At 42.0% G+C, this 12,729-nt stretch overlaps 1 protein-coding gene across 4 annotated transcripts in view; it reads right to left on the reverse strand.

Moving 5' to 3' along the window:
• LOC133526404 (inositol polyphosphate multikinase) overlaps window positions 1–12,729 on the reverse strand; it is a 37,320-nt gene that overhangs the window by 3,029 nt on the left and 21,562 nt on the right. Inside the window, exons 1-6 of one of the 4 annotated variants that reach the window (XM_061863029.1) lie at window positions 11,997–12,530; window positions 7,937–8,297; window positions 6,080–6,325; window positions 5,563–5,751; window positions 3,726–3,918; window positions 56–176 (exon numbers count right to left, since the gene is read on the reverse strand). In XM_061863029.1, the coding sequence (XP_061719013.1) occupies window positions 56–176; window positions 3,726–3,918; window positions 5,563–5,751; window positions 6,080–6,325; window positions 7,937–8,018 (831 nt within the window). In that variant the 5' untranslated portion in view covers window positions 8,019–8,297; window positions 11,997–12,530. The other 3 variants (XM_061863030.1, XM_061863027.1, XM_061863028.1) reach the window with 3 other exon arrangements.

Consider the following 12,729-nt stretch of genomic DNA (forward strand, 5'->3'; position numbering starts at 1 on the left):
ATCCTCGGAAGTCTCCCATCAGTTTCAAGATAGTTAAGAGAATTGCTGTCAGTACCTTTTTATAGACAGGTCCCTTGGAAGAGATCTGACCGCTGAAATTGGAGCCGGAGTCGCTGTGCATGGAGTGTATGGACTTGCGGCGGCCCACAGACTCGGAGCGGCATTTCGGTCGAGGCCTAGAAATGTCATATAGTTATTAATTTTTCATTCGCGGCAGCCCCACAGAACCTAGGACCGCTAGCTGGCTAAATAAGTTTTTGGCAAAAAATAATTTTTGGTACAACCCTTTATCGCTGACTGTACTTTTCTTACCACAGGCAACTAATACTCATCGAGACAATTCTTAAAACCCGAAACACAATTAGGTTGCGTTGTTACATCACAGAGTTCCTATGGTCACCTCCTGTCTCCATCACCAGATCAGCACGATGGTACCATAATATTGCATTGTCACCCGTGTTACATATGTATGCAAATTTTCAGCTCAATCGGAAATTGGGATGTGGGCCAAATTTAGCTTCCAAGATTTGACCCACATTAACACATCACTAACAGAGTTTGTTAGTGATGTGTTAATTGGGTCAAATCTTAGAAGGGAGAATCAACTTTTTAGCGTCACTCGTTGCCATGGTTACGATTAGTTGTCCAGGGGACAAAAGTTCATTGAAATACTGATTTTATGGTACTTAAATGTATTATACTTGCGTTTTTGTGGTCGTTATAACCAATGTCCATAATGGGCCCCCTACTAAGCATGTTAATAGAACGGCATACAACGTCTCTTCAAACAAACTGTGCCACTGTTGTCCCTTGGACAACGAGACAGGATAACAAAACAAAAAAAGTTGATTCACCCAGAAGCTAAATTTGGCCCACTAACAAACTTACATACTAACAGGACAAGTCAAATAAAAGCTTGTAAAAATAGTATGAGAAGCGCTAACTGGCGCGGACGCCTAAGACGTATTTTACCTAAAACGTCACACTCGTGCGTGCGCCCGCTTAGTGCTTATGATTCTGAATACATAATTAAAATGAATGTCTATCTATACTATGGTCACAGCAATTTGACTTATTTGAAGAACTTGAGAATTCAGAATTTAAGAATTTCTGAACATTTTTAAAATTCTACTTGTTTTTATTTGCCACTGAAATTTTAACCTACAATATAGGAAATAGAATTGCAATGTAGGATTTTGCTTTGAATGAAAATTGAAAGGAACAAAAGAAATGAAATTCTGTGATGAATGCAATCGAATACGATTTCAATTTAATTGAACTGAATAAATACTATAGCTAGGACCTTGTGGCTTAGGAGGCTATGGGGCATTACGAGTATAGTATCACACAAATTGACCAAGTCCCACGGTAAGCTCAATAAGGTTTATGTTGTGGGTACTTTACAACGATATAGTAATATACCTATAAATATTTATAATTACTCAAATACATACAAAACACAATTGACTCTATGGAAACACCCATGACTCAGAAACAAATATCGGACACCCCACTCTCCGCAGCAGTCCCTCAACATGGCAGCAGCAACGAACATGAATATATTTTGACTGAAGTCTGTCTCGACGCCTTCTGTATATGTCACGTATTTGTCATACATATAAACTACTATTATAAACCCTTGTAAGATAACCTACGTTAGTACGCCCCCCTCTCCGCAGCAGTCCCTCAACTTGGCAGCACCGTACGCCAGCAGGAGCAAGCACGAGTATATCCTCAGGTCTCGACACCCACTGTACTTATCACACATGTAAAACCCTTCTTAGATAACCTACGTTAGTACGTCCCCCTCTCCGCAGCAGTCCCCCAACTTGGCAGCACCGTACGCCAGCAGGAGCAAGCACGAGTATATCCTCAGGTCTCGACGCCCACTGCACTTATCACACATGTAGAACTATTCTTAGATAACCTACGTTAGTACGTCCCCCTCTCCGCAGCTGTCCCCCAACTTGTCAGCACCGTACGCCAGCAGGAGCAAGCACGAGTATATCCTCAGGTCTCGACGCCCACTGCACTTATCACACATGTAGAACTATTCTTAGATAACCTACGTTAGTACGTCCCCCTCTCCGCAGCTGTCCCCCAACTTGGCAGCACCGTACGCCAGCAGGAGCAAGCACGAGTATATCCTCAGGTCTCGACGCCCACTGCACTTATCACACATGTAGAACTATTCTTAGATAACCTACGTTAGTACGTCCCCCTCTCCGCAGCTGTCCCCCAACTTGGCAGCACCGTACGCCAGCAGGAGCAAGCACGAGTATATCCTCAGGTCTCGACGCCCACTGCACTTATCACACATGTAGAACTATTCTTAGATAACATACGTTAGTACGTCCCCCTCTCCGCAGCTGTCCCCCAACTTGGCAGCACCGTACGCCAGCAGGAGCAAGCACGAGTATATCCTCAGGTCTCGACGCCCACTGCACTTATCACACATGTAGAACTATTCTTAGATAACCTACGTTAGTACGTCCCCCTCTCCGCAGCTGTCCCCCAACTTGGCAGCACCGTACGCCAGCAGGAGCAAGCACGAGTATATCCTCAGGTCTCGACGCCCACTGCACTTATCACACATGTAGAACTATTCTTAGATAACATACGTTAGTACGTCTCCCTCTCCGCAGCTGTCCCCCAACTTGGCAGCACCGTACGCCAGCAGGAGCAAGCACGAGTATATCCTCAGGTCTCGACGCCCACTGCACTTATCACACATGTAGAACTATTCTTAGATAACCTACGTTAGTACGTCCCCCTCTCCGCAGCTGTCCCCCAACTTGGCAGCACCGTACGCCAGCAGGAGCAAGCACGAGTATATCCTCAGGTCTCGACGCCCACTGCACTTATCACACATGTAGAACTATTCTTAGATAACATACGTTAGTACGTCCCCCTCTCCGCAGCTGTCCCCCAACTTGGCAGCACCGTACGCCAGCAGGAGCAAGCACGAGTATATCCTCAGGTCTCGACGCCCACTGCACTTATCACACATGTAGAACTATTCTTAGATAACCTACGTTAGTACGTCCCCCTCTCCGCAGCTGTCCCCCAACTTGGCAGCACCGTACGCCAGCAGGAGCAAGCACGAGTATATCCTCAGGTCTCGACGCCCACTGCACTTATCACACATGTAGAACTATTCTTAGATAACATACGTTAGTACGTCTCCCTCTCCGCAGCTGTCCCCCAACTTGGCAGCACCGTACGCCAGCAGGAGCAAGCACGAGTATATCCTCAGGTCTCGACGCCCACTGCACTTATCACACATGTAGAACTATTCTTAGATAACCTACGTTAGTACGTCCCCCTCTCCGCAGCTGTCCCCCAACTTGGCAGCACCGTACGCCAGCAGGAGCAAGCACGAGTATATCCTCAGGTCTCGACGCCCACTGCACTTATCACACATGTAGAACTATTCTTAGATAACATACGTTAGTACGTCTCCCTCTCCGCAGCTGTCCCCCAACTTGGCAGCACCGTACGCCAGCAGGAGCAAGCACGAGTATATCCTCAGGTCTCGACGCCCACTGCACTTATCACACATGTAGAACTATTCTTAGATAACCTACGTTAGTACGTCCCCCTCTCCGCAGCTGTCCCCCAACTTGGCAGCACCGTACGCCAGCAGGAGCAAGCACGAGTATATCCTCAGGTCTCGACGCCCACTGCACTTATCACACATGTAGAACTATTCTTAGATAACATACGTTAGTACGTCCCCCTCTCCGCAGCAGTCTCTCAGCTTGGCAGCATCGTACGCGAGTAGCAACGAACATGAATATATCTTGACTGAGGTCTGTCTTGAGGCCCATTTTTGTATCTTCCATAATGTTGTGAGGAACTGGAGAATGAGCGCGCGGCAGAGGCTGGTGCCGACGCCGTTTAAAAAGTTACGGATAGCTGAAATAAATAATATTAACTAAACTAACTATTGTGGCGCAGTGATCCAAAGAGGGTCTTGGCCTCCAAAACGAGAGAACGAATATTAAATTAGGTTTTTTTGCTTGGAGCCCCTGGTCTGTCGCTCTAACCTGTCACTTCCTCCTTCCAAGGAAGATTAGGGAGGCATCTTTAGCCTGTCAAACATCTTTGTCAGTAGAAAAAGGCGTAAAATTCAAATTTTCTATGGGACAATAACTCTGTTCGCACCTCCATTTTGCAAATTTGCCGCTTCTTTCTACTGACGGAAATGGCTTGACAGACCATACATCTGCCATAAGAGTACGTTTTAATCGTGGAGGAGGAGGTTCTTCATACGGTTGTGGCCACGCCACGTTGTGGTTATTATTTTTTCAGGAGTCTGCTAACAAAAATCCCATGTCATCTTAAACAAATCTACGAGAAATCTTTTCAATCCTTGGCCAAATTTTGCGACATTAATTATTCTTCCAAGGCCTATACATACAAGAAAAAAACATACGACGGAATTGAGAACCTTCCTCCTTTTGGAAACTTGAAGACGGTTAAAAATCCAAAATTTGCCAGTGAAGTTAGAACTTTAGGAAATATAATCGATTTTGTTTTGTTTTAAAATTCTATTTTAATTAAACATGATTTAAATTTCATTGAACTTAATAAGTAACACCTGGACAGTAATATATGATCACGCGCCATTTTGCGGAATTTCATTGGAACTAAATTTTTCATACTAAACTGAACTGACACCCTATACATGAGAATAACAGCGCCCTCTTGGCAATAATCATATATTTCTGGTCGGTCTTTACTATAGGTAGGACCGTGAGCCTTAGTCTCATATATAGGGACCGTGCGCGTTGGAGGGTCTGCCATCTTGTGGCCTGAATCGGAACCATAAACATGTACATTTACACGTCACGTGTTTTCTTGTGCATAGTAGTTTCTGCCATCTTGTGGGCTACATCGGAACAATAAACATCAACATCGCGCCAAAAATCTGACGGCTCCTGTGCTGCCTCCTACAGTTCATGCACGCTCCCTATAGTCTGTCAAGCTATTTCAGTCAGTAGACAAAAGCGGCAAATTTAAAAAATATAGGCGCCTTTTTCTACTGACAAACTTGTTTGACCGGCTGTATATTCTCATATATGTATATTGACCATAGAGTCCATAGAGCAACTTTTACCATGGGGCCTACACTGATAAAACTTTGATGTTTTCTATGGAGGACCTAAAAAAATCGGCTTCAGCTCTTAATACCTAACTCACATCGATTTATATTACCAACAGTAAAAAATGTGTACGGTATGAGAACCAACTATTACTTGCTTCCAAAAATACTAAACAGCCTTCCGAAACATTTACAAGATTTATACCTAACCAATCCTGAATCAAATAAAGATATAAAAAAAAAAACTTGTTATCATCTAATAACCATTAACATATTTTATAAAGGATAACATTAGAATAATATTAATGTAACATGTGTACAATATTATAAAGTAACTAAATAGTGCATTAGTCCGAACTCTGGCTGTAAACAAGCCATCTTTGGCTTAGCAGTTAAGAAATATGAAACTCTGCGATTAATTTAATGTTTTGAACTTTAATAAATAATAAATTTACCATCTTTCACCGCCTGTCCGTGTAATCTCTTCCCATATTCCTTGTTGTATTTGAGCAGTTTGCCAGTCGACAGCCGGTACACTTGGAACCCGGGTATGCAGAACCCGTATTCCTCTTTACACAGCTTGTATTTGCTTTGTTCCTTCTGGATTTTCTCCTCTGAGGCTAGGTGGTCCCAGGTTCTTCTGCCTAAGGAAAAAAAGGACTCATTCAATATTTTTCTACTCGTCGACTGTAATGGTTGACTCAACTATAATATTTATTTCGATACGCTGTAGTCAACTATAAAAAAAAGCTACCGTAATCACGTGCCGCCCCGCTCCCATAGAAAAGACTAAACGGGCGCGGGGCAGGACTTAATAGTCGCGCGTTTATGTCTTTTGTACTACGTTTTTGATTGTTTTGTACTACAAAAAGAGTAAGACTACTCCCTACTAATATTAGAAATGCGAATGTAATTCTCTGTCTGCCTGTTACCTCTTCATACACACATACACACATACACTCAGCTACTTACCAATTTTGACATCCATAATACAAGGTTCCAGCATCCTCTGCACCACATCTTCCAATATAATATACTCCTGCTCATGAGTATTGTACGTGAACCGCCGGCAGCCATAATACTTCGGTACCAAAGTACCCAGCTCTATCAGATCGGGGTCTTTCGTTGTGGACAGTCTTTGGTAGAAGTCTATCTCTCGCCGCTGGCATTCCTTGATGATGGGCTTGAGGATGGTGCCGTTGTTGCATTGGAGGAGGCCTGAAGAAGAAATGGCAACGATGCATTTAACAAATCGGAGACCATGAATCTATTATTTTAACTGGATCAGGCTTGAGCCGTGGGAGTAAATGATCGAACGGGATAGTCTTATGTATCTTTCAGTAGGAGTAGCAGAGAAAGCGCTATATTATTTGTCCATGTCATAGTCTTACTTGTCCTTCCTGACTACTTCTAAAAAGTAGACGTTTTTTGTTGCCCACCGTTCTTTATGGTGGGTAACAATGAATCCGACCAAATTACGTAGGTTGTTTTTGGTAGTTTGTCAGGAATGTTCAAACGTGTTTTGCATTTTGTCGTATTGCGTGTGTTCTGTCCCTCAAGGGCGCACGCGGTATAGCACATCTATATGATCCTACCAGCTATGTCCGGGACAGACAGAAGATTTATTCACAAATCTTTAATCCTAGAAGGTATTCATGTTTTGGTAACTCCTCTGCATGTAGAGTTGTTTAACTTTTAGCCAATGATTTCGTTGGAAAAAATTAAACAAGTGTAAAAATTATATATTTTGTATTAAGCAGAATTGTCTGCAATGAAAAGGTACCAATTTATCGCTTACTATAAAGGCTAAATTTGGTTGTATCATTATACGAATAACCTATCAGAAAATCTTTATGGCAAGCGACAATTTAAGGCATTATGAAGGGAAACTAAAGTACATTCCCCTTAACATTGTACGTCTTGTTGAGTTCAAACCATATGTATCTCTACAAATTCCAATAGCAAATGACACAATGAAGACTGGTCACTCGGTCGCGTTCAATCTTAGGCATAGTTAACTTGGTACCACTTAACTTAAGAACCTCGTGACAGAGCTCTCCTTATGTCCAGCAACCTGTTTTTCATACGCCTGTATCTCCACTGAGTCGAAAGGCATGACTATGGTCTGACTGTCTCTCGTTCGATCTTCGGTAGTCCGTAGTGGACCGCGGATTTGGAAGTGTGGGCGATGATACGTACCTAGAAACTTAGCGCCTGAGCTCCCACTATGCCCGGCGACTTGGTTCTCATATAGGCCTGTATATCTCTACGGTATCGAGAGGCATGTCTAAAGGCTGTTTCTCGCTCGATCTTGGGTAATCCGTAGTGGACTTGGTAGATGATACTTATTACCTTGTATCAGAGTTCTCCCTATGCCCGGCGACCTGTTTCTCATAGACCTGTATCAATACTGTGTCGAACGGCATGACGAATGGTCTGGCTGTTTCCCGTTCGATCTTCGGTAGTCCGTAGTGGACTTGGTAGGTGGTACTTTGGTAGTGTGCGCGATGATACGTACCTAGAAACCTTGTATCCGAGCTCTCCCTATGCTCTGATCTGTTTCTCCAATGAGTCGAACGGCATGACGAATGGTCTGGCTGTTTCCCGTTCGATCTTCGGTAGTCCGTTAGTGGACTTGGTACTTTGGTAGTGTGCGCGATGATACGTACCTAGAAACCTTGTATCCGAGCTCTCCCTATGCCCGGCGACTTGCTTCTCATACGCCTGTATCTCCACTGAGTCGAACGGCATGACGAATGGTCTGGCTGTTTCCCGTTTGATCTTCGGTAGTCCGTAGTGTACTTTGGTAATGTGCGCGATGATACGTACCTAGAAACCTTGTATCCGAGCTCTCCCTATGCCCGGCGACTTGTTTCTCATACGCCTGTATCTCCACTGAGTCGAACGGCATGACGAATGGTCTGGCTGTTTCCCGTTTGATCTTCGGTAGTCCGTAGTGTACTTTGGTAGTGTGCGCGATGATACGTACCTAGAAACCTTGTATCCGAGCTCTCCCTATGCCCGGCGACTTGTTTCTCATACGCCTGTATCTCCACTGAGTCGAACGGCATGACGAATGGTCTAGCTGTTTCCCGTTCGATCTTCGGTAGTCCGTAGTGGACTTGGTATATGGATCGGACGCGCCGCAGCGTTTGGGGCTTGGTCGTGGCATCACCCATTTATCTGGACTCTGCGGACAATAATTAAAGAATAATTACACTGATATGAGGACGGATATATATTTTTAAGAAACAAGTAGGTACTACGTTGCCCACCAAAATAGGCATCGTCGACTTTGGGGTCAAAACCGCCAGGCTAAACTGGGACTGGCCATGTACGACGTATGCCTTCACAGAGGTGGGCTAAACTAGCCACGGAGTGGGTGCCACAACGTAAACGCCGGCATGGTCGGCCTAATAGGAGATGGCGGGACGACCTGGACGCATTTCTCAGCAACTGGACGGATGCTGAAGTTAATCGGGAAGATTGGAAGTCTAGGCCCTAGGAGAGAGGCTTTTGCCCAGTAGTGGGACACTATATAGGCTCGTTAAAAGTAGGTATTAACCCCTACAAAAGAGACCACAAAGCAAGCCCAAAAAACGGTGGATAGATTGCGGGGAAAAGGATCTTCGAAAAATGGGAGCAAATGGAAAAGCACTGTATAATTAGACCGCTGGCATTACTTTACGGTCTTTACGCATCTTTGTGTACGTCTTGTATGTAATTTACACTACGTAAGTATAATTATATGTACCTATATAAACAAAAAAATATTTATTGACAATAACAATATACATAATGGATATATACAGATGACGACCGGTTTGGCCTAGTGGGTAGTGACCCTGCCTACGAAGCTGATGGTCCCGGGTTCAAATCCTGGTGAGGGCATGTATTTGTGTGATGAGCATGGATATTTGTTCCTGAGTCATGGGTGTTTTCTATGTATTTAAGTATTTATAGATATTTATATATTATATATATCGTTGTCTAAGTACCCTCAACACAAGCCTTATTGAGCTTACTGTGGGACTTAGTCAATTTGTGTAATAATGTCCTATAATATTTATTATTATTATTTATTTATTATTATTTATTAGTATAACTAGCTTATATCTAAAATAGGCCCTTGAGGCATTGTACCAAGGATGCTGGCGGCATTTCCTCGTTGTATCGCAATACTGATACGTTGTCAACCAGACGTTTCGCGATTTCTCCAAAAAACTTGTGCGCGCTGGGACCCCATGGACCGAGAGTTTCAACGCCAAATGGTACAAAATGGTACTCTCTACCTATATAAACTGTATATCTTGTTGTAGGTACTAACTCAAACCGGTAAACAATACCTAATAAATTACACCCACAGATAATTACGCGTTTAAAAAATAAATCGCTGATCTGGTTAATCCCCTAAGTGTTTACATTGATATTATTTACTTTACACATTCACAGATGCTAAAATTCCCTGTGATGACAACATGCATGGTCTATTATTTGATCAAATATTTGTGTTCCATTGTATGGCATCATCACTTTAATTCGTATGACAAAAAATGTCATAAATTAAGGACTGTATATAGACAGTGCGCATTAGAGGGTCTGCCATCTTGTGGCCAGAATCGGAAACATAAACATATTGACACTTCACGACAAAGCAAGTGCTGCCATCTACCGTTCTTGCATAGGAGGTTCTGCGATCTTGTGGGCTACATTGGAACCATAAACTTAAGAATAAGAAACCATTTATTGCCACACAATAAAAAAACAGATAGGTCACAAAATACAATGTTTAACTTAAAAAAAAAAATTGGCATGCGCGGAAAAAGGAACGGGCTCAGCATATGCTGCGTCAGCCATTTCATTACAAATTGACTGCGCAGCGCTAATTTTCAGTCCGTCCCCTTCACTGAACCACATTGATATGACAGGCGGGTTAATGGATTTTTTGTTTTATTACCAGAGATAGCTTGTGTATACAATTATAGTACAAAAAAAAGAATTTTTTATTACAAGTGAATATTTAATGTTTTAATTTGCTATTTAGACCTGCTTATCATATTTAGACCTCGCGCCAATCGCGCAAATCTGACGTGGCAGCACAGTATGTGCACGCTCCCTAACTCCCTATTCATGCAACACGATAGCAAATCAAGTGAATACTTGGCAAGATACAACTAGTGGCTCTTCGAGCTGTAGACCTCGCGAGCATTTAACGGTATGGCTCCGCCATTTTGAAAAATTTCCAAAAAATAGCTGTTTCGACAAAAAAATCTATTTAATCATCGCTGCTCACAAAATTTCACGAGAATCAGTTGAGAACTGTAAGAGGGGATGAAATTATTTTCGTTGTCTTGTTTTGGACCTCTCTGCCACGCGTGTATTTCTGTGTTTTATCAAAAAAAAAAAAAAGTGGCTGTGACATAATCGGACAGACAGACGGACATGACGAATCTATAAGGGTTCCGTTTTTTGTCATTTGGCTACGGAACCCTAAAAAGACGAGTGTTATTGCATGTCTTTATAGCTGTACATTTGTTTTTTTTTCAAATGTTTCATTTTATTCAGGGACCATTATTTTATATCCACAACGCAGGCTTCGTCACAAAACAACACAGCGGTAAAATCTCCAACAGCCTTCGTCAACTTACAGTATACATTAAAAATACCTTACAAATAAAAAAACACCCCTAACTCGCCGTCAGCAGGCAGTGTGCCCAGCAAGCTGGCCGCATTCAACGGGGAATAGCGATGCTAATTTTTTGTTTTAAATCCTGACCAGCCCTTTGGTCACCCGTGGCACCCACCAAACGCAACGTCAAATCCTTATACGCCGGGCGCTGGGCCCCCATGGCCCTAAGGTTTCGACCCCAAAAGGCTCAAATATGAAGCCACTGCCGAGCGTACTGTATTTGCGCCGTTACATATACCATGACAAAAATTAAAAAGTAACAAAAAAAACAACACAATGAAAAGGATTTTGACCCAGAAGAACATCCGGACAGCATTTTTACCCAAGCTGAAACGGACACCTTCACTAACACTTGGTCAATTAGAAATTCCTTCTATTTGGAAAAAAGTCCCCCCATGGGAATTGGATCCGAGACGATTGGCTTTGTATTATTAGATACAATCTTTATATCACTGATATCTAATCTAGTCTAGATTTAAGATTGTCAAACAATTGATTCGTATCCACGACGTACGCACTGAAATATTTTTTCGCGCCTTCCGCAAGCATCCACGTAGCTACGGTGTCTGCTTTTCACCAAGCGCACCGTACGCTTGTTTGTCACCGTAGTGAATGGGCAATCTATTAATGATAGGTATTTAAAACTTAACTAATTATAATTTCATAAGTAATAATTATCTAGCCTAAACTATTTTTGGATTCTAGTTCGTCGATTTTTGGTCATAGAGACCGCAGCCAGGTTGTCGGAATTTCACCTTACAAACGGAGTTCCGTTCTCATTTTAAAACTACGTGTTGGATTATAATGAAACTTTACACATACAATGACATGAGGTATATCTATGCTTGTAATTAGTTTATATAGCTCCAGCTTATAAAATAAACGAAATAGAGCAAAAACGAGTTTTGTATGAAGAACTTAAAATTCGCTGTATTTTATTAACTATAGTATCTGAAGTTACAAATACTAATTACAGCCCTAGATATACCTAATCCTATTGTAAGTACAAAGTTTCAGAGCAATCAAGCTAGTCGTTATAAAATGAGAGCGTACCTACGTTTATATGGAAAATCGAGCTTGCTGGGGACTAATAAGATTTATAATTATTTATATCGATAGTAGGAATCAATTCTTTGGCCTTCTATTTCAAACATTTATTGAGAGATCCGGCGTTATAACCCTTCAATATAAATTACTTACTTGCTTACTTGGCTGGCGCGATGACCCAAAATGAGTCTTGGCCTCCAACATAAGAGCACGCCACTTTGCTCGGTCCAGAGCGGACTCGCGCCAGCTTTCGCTGACGCCGAGCTCACGGAGATCTGCCTCCACTCTATCCGCCCAACGATATTTAGGATGTCCAACAGTGACTAAGCTATCTACTACTAACTTCTATTTGTCTGGAGACCAATAATAACTATTAAAAAAATTAAAAACCTCCTTACGCATTATGCCAAAAATGCGTTACATCATTTTGGAAAAGAGCTGATACGGATCGATATTTATCAAACATAGAACTAAGCAAAGAACCACCGCAAGGAAACTCGCTTTCATGTAAGAAAACCGCATCGAAATCGGTCCATCTGTTTGAGACCTACGATGCCACCTTTTTTTGCGTTGGCGGGTTATAAATACCATATCAAGCGAAAAATGTTACAACGTACCAAAACCTAATAGTATCTTTCGGAAATCAAATAAATTGAATTGAAGTCAAAGAAATTATGCAGTTGCAATACCTACTTATTTTATGAAGTTTATGAAATCAATACTTCATCTATTTAGTAGCGTACGTACTAAATACTTTTTTTTTTTTTCACTGACACTTAGATGATTTTAATTCACTAATTAAAATATCATTCGACACAACCAACACCTTTAAATGTAATTAGCAATAATACTAAAAAACCCGAACCATAAGGAAAACTAAATATTA

The sequence above is a fragment of the Cydia pomonella genome, chromosome 16 (genome assembly GCF_033807575.1).
Source record: "Cydia pomonella isolate Wapato2018A chromosome 16, ilCydPomo1, whole genome shotgun sequence".
Taxonomy (NCBI): Eukaryota; Metazoa; Arthropoda; class Insecta; order Lepidoptera; family Tortricidae; genus Cydia; species Cydia pomonella.